Raw genomic sequence first — 26319 nt, 5'->3', positions numbered from 1 at the left:
CAAATATGTACAGGACAACTAGGCTGCAGTTACAGAATACAATATACTTTACTGTGCATGTCTTCCGTGCCATTTTGTTTTGAATACCTTAGTTACCTTGCTGCACTTAATTAATGTTATAAAACACACCTGTGCTTTGTTGCAAATATGCTAAACTCTACCAAAACATCCATTTATTATTAAATAATTTCACTTGAGTGCAGAGATCTTTTATCGGCCGCTCTCATCGAATTTTAAACATGTTCACAGACCTTATAAATAAAACGAAATTCAAACCAACATGCAAGAAAAGCTGCGTTTTCAAAGTTATCTTCCGAGTTCATTCCGCGGAGTAAAAAAACTCCATGTCGGGTTTTGTTACCTTCCCCTCAAATTAACTTTAATCGTAAAATATATAAAGCAGCTCCGCGCCGTCTCTAACCCCACATACACACATACGAGCCAATCAGGCGCGCAATAACAGCCTACAGGAGCGGAGAAGCGCCTGGCAGACCGGAGCGCAACGCGAGGCAGCCAAACCGCTGTCTGTCATTAGCTGAGAGAGTGACAGAGCAGTGACAGAGGAGAGAGAGAGAGAGAGAGAGAGAGAGAGAGAGAGAGAGAGAGAGAGAGAGAGAGAGAGAGAGAGAGAGAGAGAGAGAAAGGGGGAGGAGGAGGAGAGAGCGGTCCCGGATCAAACAGACACGCTGGCCTGAGAGGAGAGGAGAAGATCGAGCAGAGAGCACCGGACCTCGAGAGAGAGAGAGAGAGAGAGAGAGAGAGCGAGAGAGAGAGAGAGAGAGAGGGAGAGAGAGAGAGGGAGAGGGAGAGAGAGAGAGCAAGAGAGAGAGAGAGGGAGACTGACAGGCGTTACCGAGACGAGACGAACACCGAAGCGTCGACATGAGCGGTCAGTTTGAGGAAGATCTCCGCGACCGGGGGGAGAGGAAGAGCAGTAAATCCCCGACGTTGCTCTCCTCTTACTGCATAGACAGCATTCTGGGCCGCCGGAGTCCCTGTAAGGTCAGACTGATAGGGGCGCAAAGTTTGACGGGTCTGCCCGGCAGAGGAGAGCTGGACAAGACGGCTGACGGTAAGTTTCCTATGAGCTGGACTGTCTGTCTGGTACAATACTATTGAAAAGAAGCAGCCGCTGTGGTTAGGCCTATATGCTGTTTATTTAGGAGTATTATAGGGGATGGACGTGTGTTAAAAAAAAAGCTAATTTCACGCTCAAAGTATGCGTCCAGAAGAGGTTTGGTTTCATAATAGTTGGCTAATAAATATGTGTCCAAGGCTAAACAGCTGGTGTAAAGTCTGACAGAATTATTCACAGGCCTGCAAAACTATAAAGTTTATTAGAGGCTGTGCTTGTCTTTTTCTTATCCATTATTTTAACATCTTTGACGCGCTTTCTTCTTCAGGGTCGACGAAAGACCCCCTGACTCTCAGCGCTGACATGCACCTGCCACCCAAGCTCCGCCGGCTCTACGGACCGGGGGGGAAGTACCTTCACGACCACGCAGAGAAGCTGGACAGGGAGCGGCTCCTCCTGGAACAAGCGAGCGACAACCTCAAAATCACCCAGGCGCCGCAGGTGAGCATCAGCCGCAACAAGTCCTACAGGGAGAACGTGTCGCTGAGCCGGGGAGAGGGCGACCAGAGCCCCGGTGAGGGCTCGGAGGACAGCAGCCTGGGACTGGTGGAGCTCGGCCCGTTGAAGTTCGAGGAGGACGCGGGGAAGGAGGAGGAAAGCTGCGGGGACGCGGCCGCGCTGTCCCCGAAGGACGAGGAGAGGGAGAGCTTGAACGCCGGGGATGGGGACGTGAGGGACGGGGAGGACAGCGTGTGTCTGTCGGCGGGCAGTGACTCGGAGGAAGGGATGATGAAACGGAAGCAGAGAAGATACAGGACTACCTTCACCAGTTACCAGCTGGAGGAGCTGGAGAGGGCTTTCCAGAAGACGCACTACCCCGACGTCTTCACCAGGTAATTAAAATTTTTGCAGAAATTTCCTTATTTCAAGTCTAGAAAAAATCGCTTTAAAATTCTAAAATTGCATCTCAGCTTAAATTATAATTATTAGAATTTATTCTCATCATTATAGCAATTCTGCATCAGATACGTTTACATATAAAACGAGAAAAAATAGGCTTACAAATTTTAATTTATATGCATATAAAAAAGTCTATAATTACACTATTCTACAACAATAGTTTCTTACAATAATTTATTATTATTGTTATGATTATTATTGTGTTTTTATAACATGTGGCTGTTATAAACAAAATTCTTTGAAAGACGCACAAAGACACAAACATGCAACGTGTTCTCTAATAATAATTCGCCTTCAAGGTGATAACTAAATGCATTTACTTCTAAATAAACACTTCTTTACCCCATACAATTTTGCAAAAGCAGTCCTTGTAATTGCACACGTCTGTAATCGAGCCTGTTACTGGACACTGTGTAGATCACACCTCATAAAAAAAACCCCAAACACCAAACCCGTGTCTTGCATACAATAGGCCTGTGAGTGCTGCTAAGGCTGCACGTTTTGTTACCTGTAAGATATCATGTTGATACACATGACAGCGAGGTCAGTCTCAGGAGAAATAATTAACCGGTGCAGCTCAGGTTACCTGTTGGACATGATACTGAATACAGTGTCCAAAAAAATAAATAAAAAAAAAATTAGTCAGGGCCTAACATAAGCCCAAGGACAGGTGTACATGCAGTGGGAAGCACACACACACATACACAGCCACACACACACACACACGCACACAATTTTCTGCAGGGTTATATGTAAGCTTAAATGCTATTAACACGTTTTATAAAATACATAATTAGGACTTTTATTTAGTAGGGCCTATAAAAAAAATCAGACCTATTTTCTGCAAAATCTACATTTGGTTAATTGATACATTCACATTTTAGGCTTCAAATAAAAGCTTTTCTGATACAACAAAACACAATAACCTATATTTTCGATTTTTTTTAACCATTGGGATTATTCATATTTTCCAATCGATTTACTTTAAGGCGACTTGTAGGTCTAATTTGCACTGCAAACCCATCTCGCAGCTGAAGGGAGCGTCAATTGCTTTGTGGCAGGCTAGTTTAGATGTCATTATTTCAGCCATTATGTTGTTACACTGACAGGCCTGGGCTAAGGAAAATCTAACAATCACTAGGCCTATTTCTACCCATCCGTGACAGGGGAAAATAGAATATGGCTATGGCGTCTTTCTGCAGTTCAAGTCAGGAGGAGAGAAAAAAAAAATCAAGCCTATTTTGGTCATCTTTTGTTGACAGTGAACAACAGGAGGGGACAAAACAGCAATTCTACTTTGCTTTCAAACGACGGCCTGTAACCTTGAATCTTTTCTCTCTCTCTCTCTGCTTTTTCTCCTTTCCTCTTTCTGCTTTTTTTTTTTTTTTTTTTTTTTTTTAAATCCTTTTCAGAGAAGAGCTCGCAATGCGCCTGGATCTTACCGAGGCCCGTGTTCAAGTAAGTGGCTCTCTGTTTATCTTTATCTGAAAAGAGAAGCCTGCGACAAATCAAATATGAGTTTGGGGGGGGGGAAAGCATCCTTTAATGTTTTATGTCCTCTATAAAATGTTCCCGGTACACAGCGCTGGATAATAACCGGTGATATGCGTCACTGATTGAGGATCAACGATTACAGGCCAATTTGAGGCGGTAATTTATTACAGTAAAAATGTGTTAAATGGCCCCAGTCGCTGCGCAGGGAAGGTCTTTCCTGTTATTGAATGTTATTACACGCGAATGGGGGACGTTTTAGTGGCAATTAAGCCGACGCTGGCGATTCATAAAAAGCTCACTTAGCGCAGGAGCAAACACTGTCTATATTCCTGGGATGAGATGGTGTTTGAATTCCCATCAGAGGGGACAGACAGGGGCCGAGATATGTGTGTGTGTGTGAGAGAGAGAGAGAGTAAAAGGATGTGTGTGTGTGTGTGTGTGTGTGTGAGAGAGAGAGAGGGGATGGAGGGAGGGGGGAGAAAGAGGGGAGGGATAATGCTATTTGATTTCCCATTATGTGATTGCAATAGACCTGCATTGATCCGATGCTTTGCACTTGGGAGCGAATGAGAGACCATTAAAGGTGTTTGCTCCCAGTTCCCCCCCCCCTCCCTCCCTCACCCCCCCCAGCCAACTCCCCCCTTCCTCCTCCTCCTCCTCCTCCTCCTCCCCTCCCATCCCACTCTCCTCTCCTCTCCATCCCTCCCTCTCTCTCTCTCTCTTCCTCGTTTTGCACTCAAAGCGTGGCTTGCATGTCGAAACCCCGGGCTCATAACCAGAGAGACAGTTCAAACACGGTGGAAGCTCCGAGGGGGTTATGGCCGACGGTAAAACAACAGATGTCTCTTTAGGGGCCGTAGGTGAACAAATCACTTAACGGGCGCCATCAGGAGGTGATAAAAACTCATAAATTCCCGAGAGGCTGTGTAATGCTAAACAGCCCTCTGGGAATAATGTGTGTGTATGTGTGTGTGTACAGTCCCTGTCGCTCAAGCTCGCCCCGTTCAATCACTTTGCTCATGTTGACATTTTGCTCATTGTGAGAGCCCCGTGCTTCTGCAGTGCAAACTGGGCACCAGCGGATGCGTGGGAAAGTTAAATACTCTCTTGGATGGAAGTCACTTGTTCGACATCTCCTAAGAATTTCATTTAAAGCGCATTAATTGTTATTGGAGCCAGTTCAGCGGTAATTTTCTGGATCTTTTGTTAACACCGCTCTTAATTATCTCTCCCCCCCCCCCCCCCCCCCCCACACACACGCACCCCCCCTCCACCCACCCTGGAGCCCCTCCACAGAGACGGGGGTTTAATTAGACAGAAAGTAGATTTAAGGGACCATGAGCGGCAGGGTTTACCTTGCATGTAATTACCATTGACTTTCCGCCTATTGGCCATCACCTGAACTAGACAATTATTAGACTACACTGACGCAACATTGAAAAGTCTAGTCATGTTAATTACCATGAATCATTGCTGTAATGTAAGCAGGACTGGGAGTTATAGTTTTGATTATTTATTGCAAGAAAAAACCTGCGTAACTGAACAGTTGTGCTGACATGTGTGACCTGAGCATCCCCTCCTCTTGTCATTAAGACAGAAGGAAAAGTCTCTTTATAGGAGAAGTTGCCTGTTGATACCAGGGTTTCCTATTTTTAGAAAACATGCAGCCTCTTTAAATCACTTGGAAGCAGGATTTATGTCCTGCTGTCTTCTAGTAGTTTAGGAAATGAGATGGACTTCCCTGCTCCTATTAATCTGTGTGTGTGTGTGTGTGTGTCTGCTCTCAGGTGTGGTTTCAGAACCGCAGGGCCAAGTGGAGGAAGCGTGAGAAGGCCGGGGTGCAGGCCCACCCGTCGGGCCTGCCTTTCCCAGGCCCCTTGGCAGCAGGCCACCCTCTCAGCCACTACCTGGAGGGGGGGCCTTTCCCTCCTCACCCCCACCCGGCCCTGGAGTCCGCCTGGACGGCTGCTGCCGCCGCGGCCGCCGCCTTCCCGGGCCTGGCCCCACCGCCCCACAACGGCTCTGCCCCACCCCTGGCCACCCCGCTCGGCCTGGGCACTTTCCTGGGCACCGCCGCCATGTTTCGCCACCCTGCCTTCATTGGACCCACTTTTGGCAGGTAAGCTGCACCCATGCACAGACCTCCGGTGGACCTGTTCATTACACTTATTTACACCACAGCCCACTAATCTCTGCACCTGTAGGACGTCACATTTATCCCTGTATTTTACAGTAAATTACTACAATTTCGCAGTCGAGCACACGTACAGGAAAAATGCAGCAGCTGAGCTTAAAATAAACCAACCCATCATACAACACTAATGACTGATAGTTACAGTAACGCTCAGCCACACTGCGTTACTGTTTATCTCAGGGAGTCTGATTATAAATATGTTATACTGTTAACCATTCGCAGTGGTGTGTAATCACTGTCAAATGCCTTAATAAATTAACCAAATGTGTGATCCTGCAAGACAAGCTGTGAGGAGGGGTGATGCTGCACACTCCACATGCCACAATTAGCTTCTCATTTGCTTTCCTCTTCTCTAATATAGAGTATTATTAACCTTCTACTCTCTATTTCATCTTTTTTTTAAATCTCCGGAAAGTCAGTATTTAATAGACAGATAATAGAAGACATTAAAAGATCTAAGATTCATTTTAAGACAAACCGCCCAACTAAAGAAACTAAAAGGAAATAAAATACATGTGAAGGACAGTCAAAATCTTAATTAACAGGAAACGTTTCTTCTTCTGCTATCACACAGACCATTTAGAGTCACAGTGCTCTCAAATGTAAGAGAGGTGATGTGAAAATGAGATTTCTGTGCCACTTCGGATTGAATAAATGAAACTCGGCGCATGTTTTTAGCAACCATGAATGTCAGATGGTTAAGTCTGCCTTTCTCTCCCAGGCTCTTCTCCAGTATGGGTCCTCTGACCAGTGCTTCCACCGCTGCAGCTCTCCTTCGTCAGCCCGCCCCTCCAGTAGAGAATCCCTCCCACGCGGGACCCGTCCTCCCCGACCCTTCCTCTTCCTCTTCAGCCCCTTCTGCAGCCGCAGCAGACCGCAGGGCCTCCAGTATCGCGGCGCTGCGCCTCAAGGCCAAGGAACACTCGGCTCAGCTCACCCAGCTTAACATTCTGTCCACCGGCGCCGCAGGGAAGGAGGTGTGCTGAACACTCAACACCAGCTCTAGGCCTCCCTGTCCCGGGCTTATGTCCCATTCCATGACAACCCCCCCCCCTCTACCCCCCCAGTCCAAAAACCCACTCATACCTCTGGAGGCTGATGTCCTGATGTCCCCTTGTTCAACCACCCCTGTTACCTCATGTTTCCCCAACAAAATAGCACGACCAAATTCAAAAAGAGCACTGGCTAAAAAAAAAACAGAGAAAAAAAGTGTGTGTTTGTGTGTGTGTCAACCACTGTAACACTGTTTTACACTCCACACACACACCTTCCTGAATCACAGTCCAGTAATTTCAATATTTTCCACGTTCTTCACAATATGAATATTTTAAGATGCAGATTTTTTTATGAAGACTTTTAAATATTTATTGATACTTTGACAATAAATTAAACTTGAATTTGGGCTCTATATCATTCATACAGGCCATCATATAGTTTTTTTAAGTGCCCATAAGACATTCTACTACATGTGAACACAAGAAAATAAAGCACACACATCGCCAATAGAGGTCTGTACCAAAGTACATTTGCTAAAGTATTGTACTCAAGTACAAATTTTAGAGTATTTCATTTTAGTCAAATATAATATTGTGGTGAAATAATAAATATTGTACTTTTAAATTCAACTACATTTTTTGTCAGATATACTAAAAAATTAAGATTTTACATACAAAACACTGGATCCACTTAGAAAATAGGAAGTATTGTAATAGATCAAACTACCTAATATATAAAATATTTAATGCTATGTAGCCTGCACATTAATTTATCAGTAATAATAATTTAATGATAGTTTTTCTACATTAAGTACTTGTACTTTTTTTACTTGCTTAAAAGTACATTTTACTCGTAAGAGTTATGTGCTTTTACTTAAGTAACATTTTCAAAACAGGATTTTTACTTGTAAAAGCATTTTTACCTGTGTAGTATTGCTACTTTTACTTCATCCACCACTGCACGTTTCACACACACACACACACACACACACACACACAGAGCTGAAGAGCAGCAGGGGAACCTAGACTTTTTTAGAAAGGATTCTTGTGCTACTTCAAATGTGAGTGCTCCACATTACATTGCTTAATCTGTATGCATTGATGTGGGCTGAGCCAGTCTGCGTCTAATAAAGGCGAGTTGGAGGAGGTCCCCCACCCCCCCACACCCCCTCCCCTCCCAGAACCAAAGGAAAACTGTCCATAGACCTTCCATAAGCCTTCTCTACAAGCCTGACTCCTCTCCACCGCTCACCTGTCCTCCAGTCACACTCTGCCAAACCACTGTATGAATATATATTATTTTAAAACCTCCTAATTAAACCAGAGTCATCTGAGGTCATTTCCATCCATGTCAACCGCGCAGATCTCTGTAAACACCTCCCTCCCTCCCTCTCTTTTATCATCACAGCAGTGGTTTTCCGAGTCTGACTGCAGGACATGCGAGCAAAAGCTGAGATCTGACATGTGTCTCTAATGACCTGACTGTGTGAAAGAAAACTGTACATATTGTGTAAAGAGAAAAAAAAAGATGATTCAACAAGAAAAAAAAAGGATGATTTTCAAAACAAGGTCGTGTATATTTCAAGAGGCCGTGTTTTGATAATTTGCACTCGGTGTAGTGTGTAATGAATGTCGCCCTGTGTAGAATTTCACCTGTGTTTATGAATTATTAGATTTTTAGATAATTATTTATGTCAAAACATTTTTTTCCCTGAGTAACTGAGTGAAGGACAGTTTTTTTTCTTATTAAGTGATTGTAAGTTTCCTGGTTTAAAATGCTAATTTGAATAAATTACATTGTTAAAATGAGTTATCTTTTATTATTTCAAATTCCTTTAGGACTGACATATAGGCCAAAACCAGGAAAAAATAAACAATGTGAAATAGAATATTATAGAACTATTAATAAAAGGTGTTATGAAGAGATTTTGCTTTCTGTCTTACATTGAAGAATAATCTTGCTTTTTTTTTTACGCACAAAATGTAAGAAAACGTCTCCATTTCTGGGACTGCTTTTAAATTTATCATTAAAAAAAAAGTATTGCCTAGTCTACTGGAATGTGAAATAAATAGTTATCCAACTTCAGTAACAGGTTGTTTCTTGTTCAAAGTGTCGTGCAGGCCAGCTGAGAGGGATGAAAACTGTTTTTTTTTTTCCAGAGAGGAATGTGTCGCTGCAGAGGGCAGAGATGGAGGCGCACTGCTCCACCTTGAATAAGAGAAAATGTATTAGGTGCGTAATTCGGCGCGCTGCGTGCGTCTCTCCTCTTCGGCGGAGTTGACAAAATACTGGCCATATATTCATGAGCTTAATCCCCCAACATGTGAAACGTGCGACAAAGGCGAGGGGTTTTCAATTAGATCGCCCACTTTATCTTGGGAGGGGTGGGGGGGACGGAGGGGGGCTAGTCACAAAACTTCCTTTAAAACGCTTTAAAGGCGCTAAATTGGTCTTAACATCTGTAATGCCGTGTCGATGGAAGCGAGTTCCCCTTTGTCATTAATGAAGTAACAAACCACTTCATCAAACGGCTTTCACACACACACACACACACCTCGTAGAGTTAATACCCCCTAAATCCCCCCTCCATTGGATCTCACTACTGATGCGGGACTATTACAGCAATCAATGGTTATTCTCCTCCGTTTGACCCATCTATGGTGTCCGACCAAATCGCGTGAAATTACCCCGCGGATTAATTTAGTCCCTTCTTTTTTTATTGTCTACTTCAGTGAAAACCCCTCTCCTTATTCCCTCAGCGGTCTTGTTTTACAGGTCTGCAGGTCCTACACCTGTTAATCACTCAATTTACTCCAAACAAGCAAGAATTAGATCCGATCAGAGTCTGGTGGAGAGAGAGAGAGAGAGAGAGACAGAGAGAGAGAGGATGTGATGAAGAGGAGATAACATAGGCTTAGATGTGCATAGTTGTCTTTACATAAGCTTCCGAAACACACATGCTTCATACAAAGTCATCCAGCTGCTCCTTGGAGAATAATGCAAAAAAAAAAAAAAAAAGGGAAAGAGGAGAAAAAAAGGAAAAAGATAAAAACCAATTTTCTCCTGTGCGCTCAAACCACCACCATCCACGATGTGTGAGCTCCATGTTTTTTTTGTTTTTTTTTTAAATTCCATATTCTTTTGCTCAAGCCCAGTGGAGCGTGTGTGTTTTTCCCCCCCCCCCTCTATAGGGTTTTGATGAGATTGTCCGGGGAGTTTTAATCTTATTGTGAATATAACTAATGAATGGCAAACCAATTTGTCCCTAATATCTGGGGGAATGCCGGGAGGCGGGTGACCTGCTGGGAGCGAGGATTTAAACTTTCTTTGCAGCGCAAAGAGGCGAGAAAATTGAAATGCTGTCGCAGGGGCAATGGGGCTCTGGATTTATAAAGTCACACTTGTTGGATGTGTGCTCTTTCATACAAACAAGGCCTGCGCTTGGGATAAACCCACGAGGCTTTTTATTGCCTTATTGCATGAATGATCATCATAATGAATGTTGGTATATATATATAAAAAATGAAGCATACAGTCCAATCATGCGGTATTTTCCTGCATTTTGGCTGTAAAAAAAAGAAGACATGATTTGGTGGTGGATTGTGTCAGTGCACTAATGCTCCTGGCCGCCTCTCACAGGTTAATCCAGGTGTCCACTCCCACTGGCTCCGGCGCTCATTTTCATCACCCGGCTCCCTCTCCTTTTTCCCCCAGCTGTTGGATTTGATTTGGCCCGTGATTTGGATTCTCCCGGGCCTCGTTTCTCCCGCCACGTCCCTTTCCTGAGAGAATAGGCCCAATCACTCCAGAGCCTCAGCCGGATCAGTCCTCACTCAGTCCCCGGGAGAGGAGCTCTGAAAGGCGCTTTGATGAACACCATCAGCCCCCCCCCACCACCACCACCACACCCCCCCACACCCCACCTCCCTTCCTCCTCCTCCTCCTCCTCCCCCCAGGCGGAGACCGGCCCCGATGAAAGACCTGAATAGCAGGGCCATGGCACTCCGCTCCCCTCTCGGTTCGCCCCTTAATTCCCCGTCTCTCTTGCTCTCATCCAATTAGCTCAGTGTATTAAGCGGTTTATCGTCTCATAACCGCCCTTTCAGCTCCAACAAGGGAGACACTTTGCAATAGGACCAGCTCTCCCTTTGACACCCTCTCTGGTGCTTGTATGTTCCACCGCGCTATGAATAACAGGGACAGAATAGAGGACTAATTCCCTCATCAAAGCCTACCTTGTCCATCGCTGGTCAAAACGACAAGCAATAAAGCTTAACACGACAATACAAAGAGACTTGTTCGACCTTATTAGCTTAGCAGGGTCGAATTAATGCAGGGACTCAATTTGACTGGGTTTACTCCAAACTAGGAGGACAAAACGGGGCCCTCACTTAAAAACCTGCACCACACATCCTGGGACTGGGAATAGCCGGCCTGTGCACCTCTACTGTGAGATGTAGTTGATTAAATCCAAAGGGGGAGGAAGAAAAAAAAAAAAAGACAGCAAAAACAGGCTAAGCAGCTGGGGGAGACATAGTGGAGCTGATATGATTTAATAAATATGTAAAGTTATGAGCAATAGGCTGAAAATGCAGCCAGACACTTTTCTCTCACACACAGCATGTCTATCCATTGCATAGTGAATCATGGTTTAAGTGTTCAGCCCACTTAAGGTTGCCTTCACAAGTCACAGTGGTTTGAAGTGATTTTTGAGGCGTGCAGTGTTTATGGAAATGCACACGGCAGGATGGAGTAAAAAATCCCTCGACTGTATTAACACAATGGAGAATTCTTGGGAGGAAAACGGTGAAACACTTCATGTACGGAGTTGCGCTGAACTTTGATTACAGCAGGGAAATACATACAGTACTTAGAAAATACCATGATGATACAATTTGTGCTGTGAAATGAGAATATATGATTATAACATAGAGTTTATACCAAGACATTTATCAATTTAATGTTTGTATGAGGACTGCTATATGGTATTACATAATTTTGGCATAAATGTAAAGAAGCACCTTGAGTTTATTTCACAGGAGTAGCCAAAAGCAGACATTCCTGACTTGAGCTCATTTATTCATAAGTATTTCTCCAGAAAAAGTAACATAGATACTGCGATAAAAAATGAAATTCACCTTTTACAGAGGATTTCATCTGTATCACCCACTCCAGCTTAGAAATAACTGGAATCCAGAAGTGATCAAGAGCCGTCGATTAACCTGAAATGAAATTTTAAAAAGCAAAATCCAACAGATAAATTCAAAGGAAACACCTGGTGATATTCTACATTTCTGTTATTGTCAACAAATCAAAAGAAAAGAAGCAACAAAGTGTTGGTACATTTTACAATACTTTGACTTCCCCAACTTGTCTGTGGCACATTCACCCCTTCTGAAGATGTATAATTCTTAAAAACAGATGAAAAAAAATACTTTTTTTTTCCTTACAAAAGACTAAATGATTGCTTAAAGGTGCTGGACATTGTAGTTTTTTGCAAACCATGCTGACAGCGGTTGGGGACTATTTTCAGCTGCAGATCAGAGCATCAGTGAGTATTTATAGCACGTTCATGTTCATCATAATGAAAGAACACGGCTCATTCATGTTTTTAATAGTTTTGGGAAAACAATGTTGGTCTACTAGCTATAAGGCTGAGGCTACAGAGGTAATACTTGTTAGTAGGAGCAATTTATCAATGTTTTTTACGTTAAAGATAAGGAAAATACAGATTTTGATTTTAATAAAGTGCACTTCCATGATTTGTAGTGTTACAGTGTGCAGCGCAAGCAGGAAACATGGAGACACTACAGGATACCCCCCCCCCCCATTGCAAAATAACACAAGATTAACATCTTTTCCATTTAGCTTTTTATTGAGGTTTCAGTATCAAAAAGGTTCTCATCAACATCAAAATGACCAATACGAAATATTCTAGTTATTACAGAAAAAAAAAAAAAAAACATTACATAAACCCTCCTGAGCAATACAAGTCGAATACATAGAAAATTACAAGCATTAAAACACAATACCACCAGAGGAGGGAGGAGGGGAAAAAAAAAAAAAAAAAAAAAAAAAAGGAGTGAAAGGGATGAAATGACATCAGTTAAACAGAGGCGGTGGAGGAGAAGGAGATCAGCTGTTCGATACGGAGACAAAAGAGCGAGGGAGCAGCGCGTGTGGCCTCCCTCACCCCGTCACTCCCTGCATCCTCCTTACTCCTTTCTTTCATCCTCCGTTCTGACACACACACACACACACACACACACACACACACACACACACACACACACACACACACACACACACACACACACACACACACACACACACACCCTCGGGATGAATGGTGGTAATCAGAACAAGTGTCCGATCGCTGCAGGCATCCAGTGGTCTTAGTGGCCGAGGTCACTATCATTGGCTAATTAGCAGCTTTTGGAGAATACTGGCTGCTCTGCGGATAAGTCATTTTTTGCACACACACACACACACACACACACACACACACACAATAGACTATCATTTAGGTATGATTGCTACTCCCCTTTTACCATACAGAGTCAGGATGATGGGGTCAAGACATGAGTGTGTGTCCGTATGTGAAGGAACTGACGGAGGGGGAGAGCTGTGATTGGGTTTGAAGCCGTATAACGGGCCCGTTATGTACAGAGATATAGAAGTTAGGAGGTCAAAGCTTAAAATCACCAACTTTGCGATATTCATAAACCAAAAACAGATGTCAAATGTACAAATTGTATACAGACGCCCTGGACCGGAGTCGGATGTTGGAGCCTCTCAGTGGGTTTTTCTTTACAGATGTGTGTGTGTTGTTTTACTTGAGGGAGGAGAAGGCCTGGAAGAGTTTGGCCAGGTTAATTTCCGAGTAGCCACTGGCGGCCAGGGCTTTGTCTGGCACTTCTTTCAGCCTCCGATACGCATCCTTTTCATTTCTCATCCGGGAAACTAGAGCTGGAGAACAAGGAGGGCAAGAAAAAGAAGAGGAGTTATCATTGGCAGTGCTCAATAGAAGATCATTCAGTTCCTAAACTGCATCAAAGTCGATACTACAGGCTACTGTGACTTGATATTACAGTGTGCATTTCAAACTAGTGAGAGATTCACTCCTGGATGACTCTCACTCCCCCTCCCAAACCCCCTCCCCCCCCCACCCCTATGATTAGGTTCTGCAGAGTCCCACTGTAAGAGGAGCTGAGCACGCACGCCGGCTGTGTCTCGTTACTAATAAACACCGAGGAGCGTTTCACCCTTAACTGGAGAGCTAACAGATCCAATGCTATCACTTCGAGGGCTGGGGAGGAGGGGGGGGATCACAGAATTGGACTGATGGGTCGATGGCAGCGCGTGCACACACACACAAGATCATAAGATCGATAGAAAAGCCCAACGAGAGCGTGAAGTCATTATCTTGTCTCTGTTATCCCTTCAGGTGGGCTGCAATGACGCCAGAGAGAAGACTGATACTATCTCGGGCAGGGTGGCCACCGAAACCAAATCTTTACGATATTATACTGAGCATCAAATGTAGACCAAGTATCATGAAACCAAGTAATAACACACTATCAGACCAAGGAGTCGGGAATGACTGCAGCAGTCGCCGGCGAAGAAGGAATGGAAATGAGGAGGAGAAAGTTTTGTTTGGTCTAACACTGATCTGATTACAGCATTATGATTCAGTCTTGTTCATATCAAACATAAACTGGGTTGCACAAGTTGGTGTGGGAATCACATATTGTTCTACCTTTTTACTTCAAATTAAAAATATGTATATTTCTTTAAACGATTAAAAAAAACTGAGATTACAGCTCTTTTTTTTTTTTTTTTTAAACAAATGCATGAAAAGACAAGTTACATCCACAAATGACAGGCTGGAAGCACAGCATTTATATAGCACTGTTATCTATGGAGATGGCAACAGGCTACTATCTGAGATGCTGCCTGAAACATCGGTAGCAATCAGGGTTCATCGTCTTGCTCAAGGACACTTTGACATGTGGACGGGAGAAGCCGGGGATCAAACAGCAATGGAGGTAATCAGAATCAAAGCTTGGATGGCAACTGATGACTACTGTCATTACTTATCTATTAACCTGTTGAAGTAATTCATTAACGCTTTAATTCAGTGCTTTCCAAACTTTGTACCCTATCTGAGCCGCTCTGGTGCTCCTTCATCGACACCACTTGTCATGCTCCGAATGTATTCACTTTAAATGGGATGTTATTAATTAGACACCAGTGGATATTGTCAAGTTTGCATTTGCACTTTTACCATTTGGACGAGCAAAAGCTGAACATTTCAAAACATTTATCAATAAGTTTCTTTGCTCGATTGCTAACTAGATTTTAATGGACTCTCGCTTGCAGAACGTGGTGTTCAGCAGTGTAACGTAGCTGATAGTTTATTAGCTAATGTGATATATACAACTAAAGATCAGCTTCACACAAATATGTGAACCTATGGGTCTTAATTTTCCCCCTAAACTAATATGTGTTTTAACCAACTCATAATATCAGTTACTTTTAAAGTTAGCTGAGGTACTTCATAATCTTTCCATGCACCCTGTGGCAACTGGAGAACTACCTCTAGTTGGAAATCCCAGGTTTAGTCTGTATTATGTGCTATATGTTAAAAAATGTCTATCACAAGTTCCCAGAGCCCCCAGTCCAAAACTCAATGATATTAAACCAGGAGAGAAAGCAGCAAATCAACAGATTTCAGAAGCTTGAACCAATGGATGTATCAACATGTTATTAATTTTTGATTATCAGTTAACCAACTAATAGTTTTTTAGCATTACTCCCAATCCTGACCAAAACACTTCTAGCAAACAGTTTTTAAAAAAAAATATTGACTCATTTTTGTGTGGGTTTGTGTTAACTATCTAGATCTCTCTCTCTCTCTCACACACACACACACGTAAGTCATCCATATGGTCGGTTGTCATGTCCTCGCCATCTCCACAGCCCTATCTCCTGTCTTGTCCTTCCTGCCTGCTACATTAGTGGCTGCTGGATAAATACCAGCCCACTGACTGACCAAGGGAACAAAGGTTAGATACACAGAGATCAACAGTGAGACACACACACACACACACACACACACTCTCATACACACTGAGAGAACATACACACAGACGATTGATGGTAGTTAAACACTTAAAAAGCACACTAACTCACAGTCATGGTGACTAAAAAAACATCCATGTGACAAACAGCAATCACACATGCACACACACACTGAAGATGGTGTGGTTGACTTAAAAGCAACTATTACCAGATAATCCACATGTTAGCAAAGACAGGGATGGAGGGAGAAAGGGGAGAAGAGAGGCAGGGAGAGACAAACTAGTCTATTTATCCGCGGAATAGAAGGGGGGGTGATGATGCATGATCAAGCGAAAGCAATCATGTCATCATTTCTGAAAGGTAGGAAAAAATAATTCTCCCCCCACCCTCCTCCTCTCCTCTCTTCTCCTCTCCTCTTCCCTTCCTCACTCCTTTCTCTTTTCCGCCTCAATCACTGTGTGGCGAACAGATAAAAGAATGATTTAAGAGTCACAGAGAGGAAAAGAAAGAGGGGGAGACCTTGCAGCAAGTCGGAGCACAGTGGGGAGCGTAGTTCAAATAAATAGCCTCCCTTAAAGAGCGAGAGTGAGGCGGAAGGAGAGGAGAGACGGCGTTGTTGGGAAGGCCGAGGCGAAAAAGGGAAAAAAGGAGAGAAGGAAATAACAAGAAAGACAGATGAAATGGAAAAAAAAAAGGAAAATGACGTATGGATAGAAAGCATAAAGCAGACACGAATGTAGCTTTAGATCGGCAAAACTTTGCCTAATTAATCGCACGGGACAGAAATTTGTCAACCCAGACGCCGTCCCCCCCTCTCTCTTCCTCACATACACGTTCATGCGAACAGTGAGTGTATCAGGGGTTATCTTTGCTCTAACTAGGTGTTGTCACACACTCGCGCACACTCTGGCGGTGCTGGGCACGAGTAGATCGGGGCTCTGCACGCTCTAACTAGGTGTAAATACAATAACAAGCCTGTAATTAAGTGAGCATGATGAAGTTAATGGAGATCGGCCATTCCGTCGGCCGCCTCCATGAATATTCTATTAGGCTGGTGGCGACGGGCAGCTGGAATAGCAGTTAATTTAATCACCACTCGGAGCACAGGGAAACTTCTTTGTGTGAGTGTAATTGCACAGAATGAATAATTGATTTGACAATCGCACCCGCGGATTTTGCCACCCCGCTTTGTATTGCCGGAGAAAGGGAGGGGAGCGTGGAAGATGAAGAGAGAGAGAGACAGAGAGAGAGAGAGAGAGAGAGAAGGAGAGGGGGAAGAAAATGGAGAGGGAAGAGAGGGAGAGGAGGGAAAGGAGGAGAAGAGAAAGAAGATAAAGAGGGGAAGAGGAGTGGGAGGGTAGAAGAGGACCAAATGCAGAGCGCTGAGAGGTGGCAGGGAAGCTGCCGGTAAATGGATCATTAGAAAAGCGCAGCTCAAGGACAATTTATATTTTATCAATGCGGCAAAATTACATTATTGCTCACACACGCAATCATACTGCCCACACTCAAGATTGAGACCTGGAGGGGGGGTGGGGGGGGTGATGGAAGGAAGAGAAAAGCAACAGATAGACTGAGGAAGGGAGGGGGGGAGATAAAAAAAAGGGAGAGCAGGGGAGACGGAGAGAAGAAAACTGACATGAAATGATTTGAAAGTCATTGATACGGGATGTTCCCAGCTAAGGAATGGACAGCATGTTTTTTCATAGTGTGTGTGTGCCTGCGCCTGTGTGTGTGTATAATCTATTAGAGATCTCCTGCAGCGGATGAAATTACCTCCATGTTTTACTCAGTCGCAGCAATCAGGCACAAAAATGCAATGTACATGTAGATAAGACAGGCGTACGCTTACACACACACACACACACACACACACACACACACAGACACACACACAGCAACACTGCAGTGTACACACATCCTAGCTGATCAAATTACATTTAGCGTTGACTCAGAGGTCTTTTATGTAAAGCCATTTTACTTTAATGTGCTTTATTGTGTATGTTCAGTACACATGTAAACACAGACATTCAGGTTTCTCTGAATGCCTCAGCAAACCATAAATACCCAAATACCATCTAAACTATATGGCAGTACAGTTACTGCAGTATACTATGATACAGTTTAATAAACAGATGACACAAACATACATGTATTGTATGGCAATATTCTAAAGTTTTGTTATTGTCAATAAAACCCATGGAAAGACCAAAACCAACAAAATGTTAGTCTGTCTCTCATCTTTTCCATTATCCTCTGCCTGTGAGGCCCATTCATTCCAACTGAAGACACAAATCTTTAAAAATAAGTAAAAAAAAATATACACTTGATTTTTTTAAAAAAAAGCAAAATAATTCCCTAAAACACAACTCACTACACTTACTCAAGCAGGAGTAAGTTGTACGTTGACTATGTTAAGAGACTATTTTCAGCCATAGATTTGATGGGTTAGCAAGTATTTGCGACACCAGGGCAGTGTATGTGGGATCTTATCAAAAGTGCTCATGTTAATTGTAGAAACAAGTCAGACCCTTAAACATTGTGCCTCACTCAGTACATTTACATATAATTCAGTAACAGTGGTGCAGTCGGTGTTCTCTAGCACGTGGATTTCTTTAACACCATGTAAAAGAAACACGTTTTCTGTTAGCTGGTTAGATTTCTCGTGTACAGGTAACTGGGTTTCTAATCGGGTTTTTACTAGTACGCATGTGCATGACAAAGACTTCAGACAGAAAAAGTAACAAAGTAGCAGATGAATGAAAGACGAGACCATTACATACATACATACATACATATATATACACATGATGCAGTCTCATATAATCCAACTAAAACTTACACAAAGTAGTCTGTAGAAGTAAAAATCAGTCTTGTTTCCCCCGCTGAAAATATGACCGTAAAAGACGCCCATGTTTCCTAAATAAATATGTATATTTGCAGATTTACAGTATCTAAGATGAGCTGCATAACCTGGTTTTTCTGAGTAACCTGGTACTCAGATAACCAGGCACCGATCGATGCGTCAGTTATTGTTTTTGGACAACAATGGAGCTCTATGACACAAAGAAATACGTTATATCCTGCTTTGGCTACACAGGCGATACAGGTTAGTAGGATAAATTCATTGCTGATTTCGGTATTTTCATAAAATTTGTTGACAATGAGAAAAATACAGATCATCATGATGTTATCTGTTTTTGGAAAACTTAGTTTATACACCGGTATTTTCTATTCTTGTATCAAAAGGCATATACCAAGACCACTGTCAACATGAATTAACCATTTGTGATCAAACAGAGGAATAAAAGCAAAGCTAAGTTGCATTTAAAAATTCAATCCGCCGGCACAAAAATAGAAGCTGAAGTTTAGAATACTACCACCGCAGCACAGACATACAATATAACAATATTAAATTTAGATACACAAACAGTGCTCATAAATCTGTATAGATATATGCACACACTCCCACCACATACACACACAACAGAGTAGAGTAGCGTGTATAGGATTGTATGTCTCCTCCCTGTAATCTGAGCAGTGTGGCCCCTGGGTGTGTAATGCAGTAATATGGGGTATTACTGCCCCATGACTGAAGGATAACACCTTAAACCTATATTTTATAGCAGCATGAGTGTGTCTATACATGCATCTTACTGTGTGTGTGTTGGATATTAATCATTTGGCGAAGACACAGGTTTGTCAGTGTTGCCCGACAGCATTACTGATACAGTCAGGGTGTGAAATTAAGACCCACCAAGCGCCAAATGCAGGTAGATTTTCCGTTTGGCGAGTAAATATCAGAAGGCTATCCACCACACTGGCGAGTAAATGTAACAAGATAGTTGTGCAATAAAATGTCTGGCATTTTTGTCCCTATACAGTGTAGACATGTGCACCATGTGTTTTTTTAACGCGCGTCTAAATAGTGCTGCACAACTGTAGGAGCGCTCAAGACAGTCTGAGGAGGAGCGCCAGCCAGACAGTTTCGAGTGCTCCTAGTATTGCCAAAGAGAAAATCTACCTGCATTTGGCACATAGCGATACTTTATTATCCCAACTGGTGCAGTGCCTGTTAAGTACTTAGTAATAGTGAATCTTTTCTCATTTCAAGAATAATGAGGGCTGCATTTAAAAATAAAACACATTGAAAAAATATGCATCTTAAAATAAAGTGGATCAATCATGTTGGGCTCTTAGATCATTTATTTTCTGTGGCTTCAGTTTGGATTATTTGAGTGAGTATGTTTGCTCAAAAGATTTGTGCTCATATTAGATAAACTGGTTTTGAACTGTGCATGGGAAGTAGCTAATAGTCTGTCCATTCTTGATTAAAAGCTGTGTTTTCGCTGTCTATTATTCTCTTTTTAGAGCACACCAGGTGCAAAAACTTTTCTCTGCCTCACTGTACAGCTCTGATCACCAGCTGTTCTCATACTTACGGTTTTATTATTATGGAGTACAAAAATATCAGAAACAAATATATTTTGGTGAAAGCAACTCATGCAGAGACTTGATATTTTCAGTCGTTATTTGACTATTACGCACCTCAGTTAGCCATTTCCAGTTAGGCCCTATGCAATTTCCAAATCATCAAATTTTATCCCGAGTAAGAATATCCAATCATGAATCCAAATTCATTTCCAGATTCAGAGAAATGCTCCACTCCAGCAGCGGAAAACGGTCACCACTTCAACACCTTGCTTGTTTATTCAAAGTTTAACATTAAACATGTCCATATTACTCCAAATTCGACAGTGCACTTCCTTGGGTCCTAAGCAATACACCTGGCAAGTGTGACATTGATCGGATGAACGGTGCTCAAGGTATGCAAAGGACATACATACATTGTCCTTCCTTTATAGTTAGATTAAATGTATTGAAACAAATGTTTATGTGACACATAAAGGCAATTTATCATTTTGGCTGGTAAAAAATATGCTTGGCCGGTGGATTTTGTGAAGGAATTTTCCATATTATCCAGCTGGCCTCTCTTAGGTCAAGCTGTACCTTTCTTCCTTTCTTCTTGGTGTTATGTTTTGTCTAGCTGTCTGGGAAGCAAATCCTTATCTGAAGTATAACCATGCATGCTGACAGTTTTCCGGAGTAGCGCTCACTGTGTCAGGAATACACTTTGACTGGACCCATGTCTCCTTAATTTTCTTGCATAAGACATCTAAGGCCCCTGATATTTCTGAATTGACAAGCTCAAGATTTCCATAACAGATTTTTTCATCTACCAGTCAGTGGTCACATTAGACTTTCTCATTGTCCGTCATTTTGACGGACAGGGTCGTAAAAATTCCGTCATCATCTATTATTACCTGTCATTTTAATTTTTCTATGATAATAACACATAGGCCTATTTAATAGCTTTTGTTTTCATTCATTCATTTTCATTTTTAATCATTAATTTATAGAACAAGTTTATACAGTATGCATTTATTTATTTATGGAGAGCAAAGATGAACAGACACTGACGTGCGGTCACTTCTCATGTCAACACAACATTTTTTCCTGCAGTGACAGCGAGGCCGCTAAAAACATTGTGGCCATTGAGCTTTAACAGGCAAATACGAACAATGCACATTTACAACATTAGAAAACTGCTATTAAAATATGACTTAAACTAAATTGACCTGCTGTAGACTAGACTGAGCTCAAACCTTCCTCCTGATCCACATGGACTTAAACTGGGTGCTCGCTCGTGCGTAATCAAACACATCAAGGGACACATCGCTGCAGAGGCGATTGTCATTAGATTTTGCGTCTTTGCTGCGACACTGCGGACTGGAATTACCAGCGCCGCTTCAGCCAAATTTTTAATTTCTCCCAGGGAAGTGATCAGAAGTTGGCAAGACTCTATGAATGTGGGACTTCCAGATCCTGCTAGCACTCGCTTCACTGGGAGGAAACCCTGCAGCATGCGCTTTTTGTGCACCAGTGGCGCAGCTGCACCTCTTTGTGACCCGTAGTGGTCACAGACGCGCTCCAAAGCATCCAGTCTTTAGCTCTCTAACACGCTGTCAGCACCCGGATAGCGAGAAGCATTGAGTATGGTGTCAGGGTCAGCGGTGATGCCCAGATGCTCTGAAGGGAATCTTTTTTTGATCGATTTAGTTACCGCCGCGATGTACTCTGTGCGCAAAATTGAAAGGGTCTGCGCGCCCGCCTGTGTGAGTGTGATGCCACAGAATCTGCCGTCTTGTAAAACCTCATTGAATTTCGTCTCCACCTCACCTGCCCCATTCATCAAGTCCTCTAGGCTAGCTAGGGTCATGTTCACAAGATGTTGGATGGAGGAGATATTAACATTAGTTTGTAGCGATGGCTAAAGCCAGCTAGACAACAAGTCGTGCACGTAAGGCCAAAGACGAGGCAAAACTAGATAATAGCTAATTAATATGCACACTTGCCACCAACTGGACAGGGCTGTGAATTACTTAAAGTTGTGGTCTATATCTATATACTAATATCCTCAATATGTCTTATTAAAGAACAACTATGCTTGATGTTACTGAAAAAGGATTTTAAATACAACCTGCATCAGACTGATGTTACGGCACATTTTTTGACCATCACTCACATCAAGTCAGAGGAGACTTGTTGTCAATAGAGTGCTGGGTGGTGCTGAACAACATCGTGCTGAAACAGTGCTGGATGTTACAGCCGGATGCAGCCACGTATTCTGTCTCTTAAACAGATTTTGAGGGATGATGCATAGAAAGTCGAGGACTAGTGTTTAGAAACTAAACAAGGAAGTGCGGGAACAAAGCGCCGGAAGGAAGTTGTTGCTTCTCGACTGACGGAGCCAGTAACAAGTAAACACAGTGGTGTCTGGATGTAGTGGTTAAGACCCCCAGCTGGTGGATGATCCAACCCCTCGAAAACCTTTTTATCCTTCATTTCCCCTGATCTGTGACTTTCTACAGTTTACTGAGATACACTTCTTAACATTGCAAGAAGAAACTCATGCTGAACCACAAGCTGATGGTCAGTACACCTTCCTCTGCCATCTACTGTGGCTTAAACACAGATGTACACAGAATACATAAGTCTAAACATGGAAAGAAACCAAAGACTGTAAAAAAAAAAAAAAAAAATGAACGTAGCCACCGTGACGTCACCCATGGTTTTGTGGACTGTTTTTGAAGGCTCGAGTTTGCATTTTGACCATTGCCATCTTGGATTTGTGGAGCCAGAAGTGACTATATTTGGACGAGAGGGTGGAACTGACCCTAACGCTAGCTGCTAGCCTGTTTAGCACAAGGTATTTACAGTCTATGGTTAACTGTGATAATACTAATGCTAATGCTAATTTTCACTTGCAAAAAACAGGCTTAAAACCATTAAAACAAAATGTCCTTACTGGAAAAACTGAACATCCGACTACTTAGAGGGTCTTTTGGTACAAGGAAACACTGAACAAAACTTTTTTAGGCGACCAAATGTTACAATGAACTAAAATACACTGAAATAGCGATGGCTATGGCTACGCCTACACTCTGTGAATCCGGGGTTACGCTTTGGTCATGCTACCTAACCAATACTGTCGTTGTGGCAGTGACTTGTCAATCACAACGTAGACACGCTGTAAGGCATACCCTGCTTTATTGTCTATTTTACTCTAAATTGGACCATAATTTACAAAATGAATATCATGCTGTGTTGAAGAAGACTTGAAACTAGCAATTGAGACCATAAACTCATTATGAAAGTGTTTACTGAGGTAATAAATCAAATGAGAAGTAGGGTCATTTTCTCATAGACTTCCACACAATCGGACTTCTTTTGGGAGCCACTTGAGTCGCCCCCTAATGGCAATTAGAGAGAATGCAGGTTTCAGTCCTTTCCGCATTGGCTTCACATTTCAGAGCTACCCACTTGAAAGAAACAAATAGTAATAATAAACCTGCTTTCTAATGTTTGTCAAATGTCCATACTGTTTATAAGGTCCTGTACTGAGATGCTGAGTTCCCAACATGCTTATTGTTTCAAACTTCTCTTTGTTTTATTCTCGTGAAATACAGTTTTTACCTCCGTAGGCTTCAAACAATTACTCAAATCAAACAAAGAAGCTAAAATGACTCTTTTAGTTGAACTGCTCACAGCATTTTAAGGGCTCATGAGCGAAAAAGATTGCGAATCACTGATCTACAGCAATAACTGAAATGTTATTGCGCTTGGCTGTATTGTGTTGTACAAAATAAGACAGAAACTCAGGAAGAGAAAGCCCGGAGCAGATCAAAAACACTGCAAAGAGCAGGAACATAAAGAAAGGAGGAGAGTCAAGAATTGATTGGCGATGATTTCTTGCATCTGGGCAAAGACAGAAATAAAAGAAAGCAAAAATGGAGGCTATAATCATGTTAGTACCCCCCCACCCCCTCCCTCTTCTACACTGGTCCAATCCCTCTATTTCAGCTCCCTCCATCTTCTGAGTGGTCATCTGTTGATTACACGTTATATTTACCTCTGCTGTCTCACTCTTTCGCTGCCTCACTTGGGTCCTGGCTGGCACACACACTCGCAGCATTCAGGCATACATACATAAATAACATACATACATAAATATTTAATCAAATAAATAAATCACTCGGCCCAGCGGCCCTTTCTAATCAAGTGACATCAATCAGGGAGAACTATGGGTAAAGAGGCCTTGTGGCTGACGCCTACTGAGCGCGCCCAGAGCGCTGGAGTAGCGTCTATTTGAGTCCAAGGGGGGAAATATACGCTCCATGTCCCATTATAGGAGAAGGGCTATCCTTTCGTCAGCGCTCCCATTACTCCCCCTATCATTTCCCCAAATCTAAAACCTGTTTTCAATCAACACAGCCAAACGAGTGCCTGTCCAAGAGAGGGAGAGAGAGAGAGAGAGAGAGAGAAAGGAGAGAGAGAGCAAAGGAGAGAAAGCGATAGAGATGGACAGTGAGGGTAGGGGGAGAGCGATGGAGGGCTCTTTCCTTCTTTCTTCCAGTGATTGGAGCGTTTTGCATTCTGTATGTGTGTGTGATTGAATCCGTCTCCTAAATTAGGGCTGTCGACTCGAAGAGCTGAATGTCCTTAACCCCCCTCCCCATATCCAATGCCCATACTCCCCTACTTATGTGTGTGTGTGTGTGTGTGTGTGTGTCACATCATTGGTGAATATTGTAAGTGCAGCCTGGGTAAAAGGTTTATGTTGAGGCATTGATTGCTAATGCTATGTTGTTTGTGTATTTGTGAAGAAGCATTGTTAGGGCATCAAAATTCAAACTTCAATAGCAGTTCTAGTAACTTGATTTCACTTCCAAAAGGCGGTACGGCAGAATAATAACAAAAACCGGGAGGGAAAAAAATGAATAAAATATGATAAAAAATTTAAAAGCAAGCCTGTTTTTGCAACCAACACTGCAAAAACTTTAGAGTGAAATCCTGTAGCAAGGAGTGAGGCTTTTGAAATTTGGGTAAAAGTCCTAACAGAGCAGCAACATGCATGTGTGTGTGTGCATAATCTTACTTCTCTCATCACTCGGTAGTACTTTGGCAACTGCGTAGTCCCAGTCAAAGATGAACCTGTAGAAGCACAGCTGGTTGTACAGGGCCTTCTCAGAGTACTGCAGAGAGAACAAACACAGACAAACACAGATTAAACCTTCAGTACTACAACAAAAAAACACAAAACCTGCCGCACACTCTGATGAAAATTATGTTAAAAGCTTCATTGAGGTCATGTCAAGATTTTGCGTGTCCCTCATATCATGTAAAACAGCAAACCTGTACCCACTTTCTTACAGTCCCACCTGCCTCTCCACCTTCCTATCATCACCATTTTTTTCCTCTACTAACGTCATATTGTACAGACCATAAATATGAGCGGCTGAGTGGGAGAAAAAGTTCACATCAGCCTCCGAGTTGTGCTAATGACCAGTGCCTGCAAGGAAACCATTGATGGCTAAAAATCTAAATAAAAACTGCTATTAAAACAATTACAATCTATTAAGGTGATCAAAAACAAGTGATAGACTTGTTGGTTTATGATTTCACAGAAAAAAGCTCATTCAGGCTTCATTTCTACGTCTCTGGTGTGACTACCATACTCACAAAGTGGGTGACTGTCTTTGAATTGTGTGTGTAGAGCTGAAATGATTAGCTGATTGACAGAAAATTAATTGTTAGAGTCATTTTAAAAAGCAAAAAAAGCCTCACTTTTGCTGGTTCCAGCTTCTGAAATGTCGTAATTTGCTTCTTTTCTTTGTCTTATTTGATAAACTGAATATGATTGGCTTTCAGGCACTTGGTCCAAGACCTTTCTGACCTTTTGACAAAAATGATGAATCAGTTGAGAAAATAATCAGATTGATAATAAAATGATCTACTTGCAGCTCTAAATGCATGAAAACTCCCAAGTTAAGATAATAGTCAGGTTCCTGTTCTGATACAGAAACACATACAGTATGTCACCACTTGTTGGATACAGTAACTCACCAACATGGCTAATTTGTTATTCTCTGTTTGCATTAGTAAGTTATTAATG

The 26319-nt window shown here is 42.5% G+C and overlaps 2 protein-coding genes across 2 annotated transcripts in view; one reads left to right on the top strand and one right to left on the bottom strand.

The window, feature by feature from the left end:
- Positions 1 to 207: 207 nt before the first annotated feature.
- Positions 208 to 8804, top strand: arxa (aristaless related homeobox a). The gene is made up of 5 exons (XM_067578089.1): positions 208 to 1072; positions 1404 to 1968; positions 3448 to 3493; positions 5317 to 5648; positions 6445 to 8804. The coding sequence occupies exons 1-5, from the start codon at positions 883 to 885 to the stop codon at positions 6707 to 6709; spliced, it is 1398 nt and encodes a 465-aa protein (XP_067434190.1). The 5' UTR covers positions 208 to 882; the 3' UTR covers positions 6710 to 8804.
- A 3771-nt stretch (positions 8805 to 12575) lies between these two features.
- pola1 (polymerase (DNA directed), alpha 1) overlaps positions 12576 to 26319 on the bottom strand; it is a 58541-nt gene continuing 44797 nt past the window's right edge. The window contains exons 36-37 of the mRNA XM_067577908.1: positions 25303 to 25399; positions 12576 to 13688 (exon numbers count right to left, since the gene is read on the bottom strand). Of these exons, the coding sequence (XP_067434009.1) occupies positions 13552 to 13688; positions 25303 to 25399 (234 nt within the window). The 3' untranslated portion in view covers positions 12576 to 13551. The remainder of the gene's footprint in view (positions 13689 to 25302; positions 25400 to 26319) is intronic.

Source organism: Thunnus thynnus, chromosome 21, assembly GCF_963924715.1.
Source record: "Thunnus thynnus chromosome 21, fThuThy2.1, whole genome shotgun sequence".
Lineage (NCBI taxonomy): Eukaryota > Metazoa > Chordata > Actinopteri > Scombriformes > Scombridae > Thunnus > Thunnus thynnus.
The sequence above is the reverse complement of the archived record's forward strand: the minus strand, read 5'-3'. Positions and strand labels throughout refer to the sequence as shown.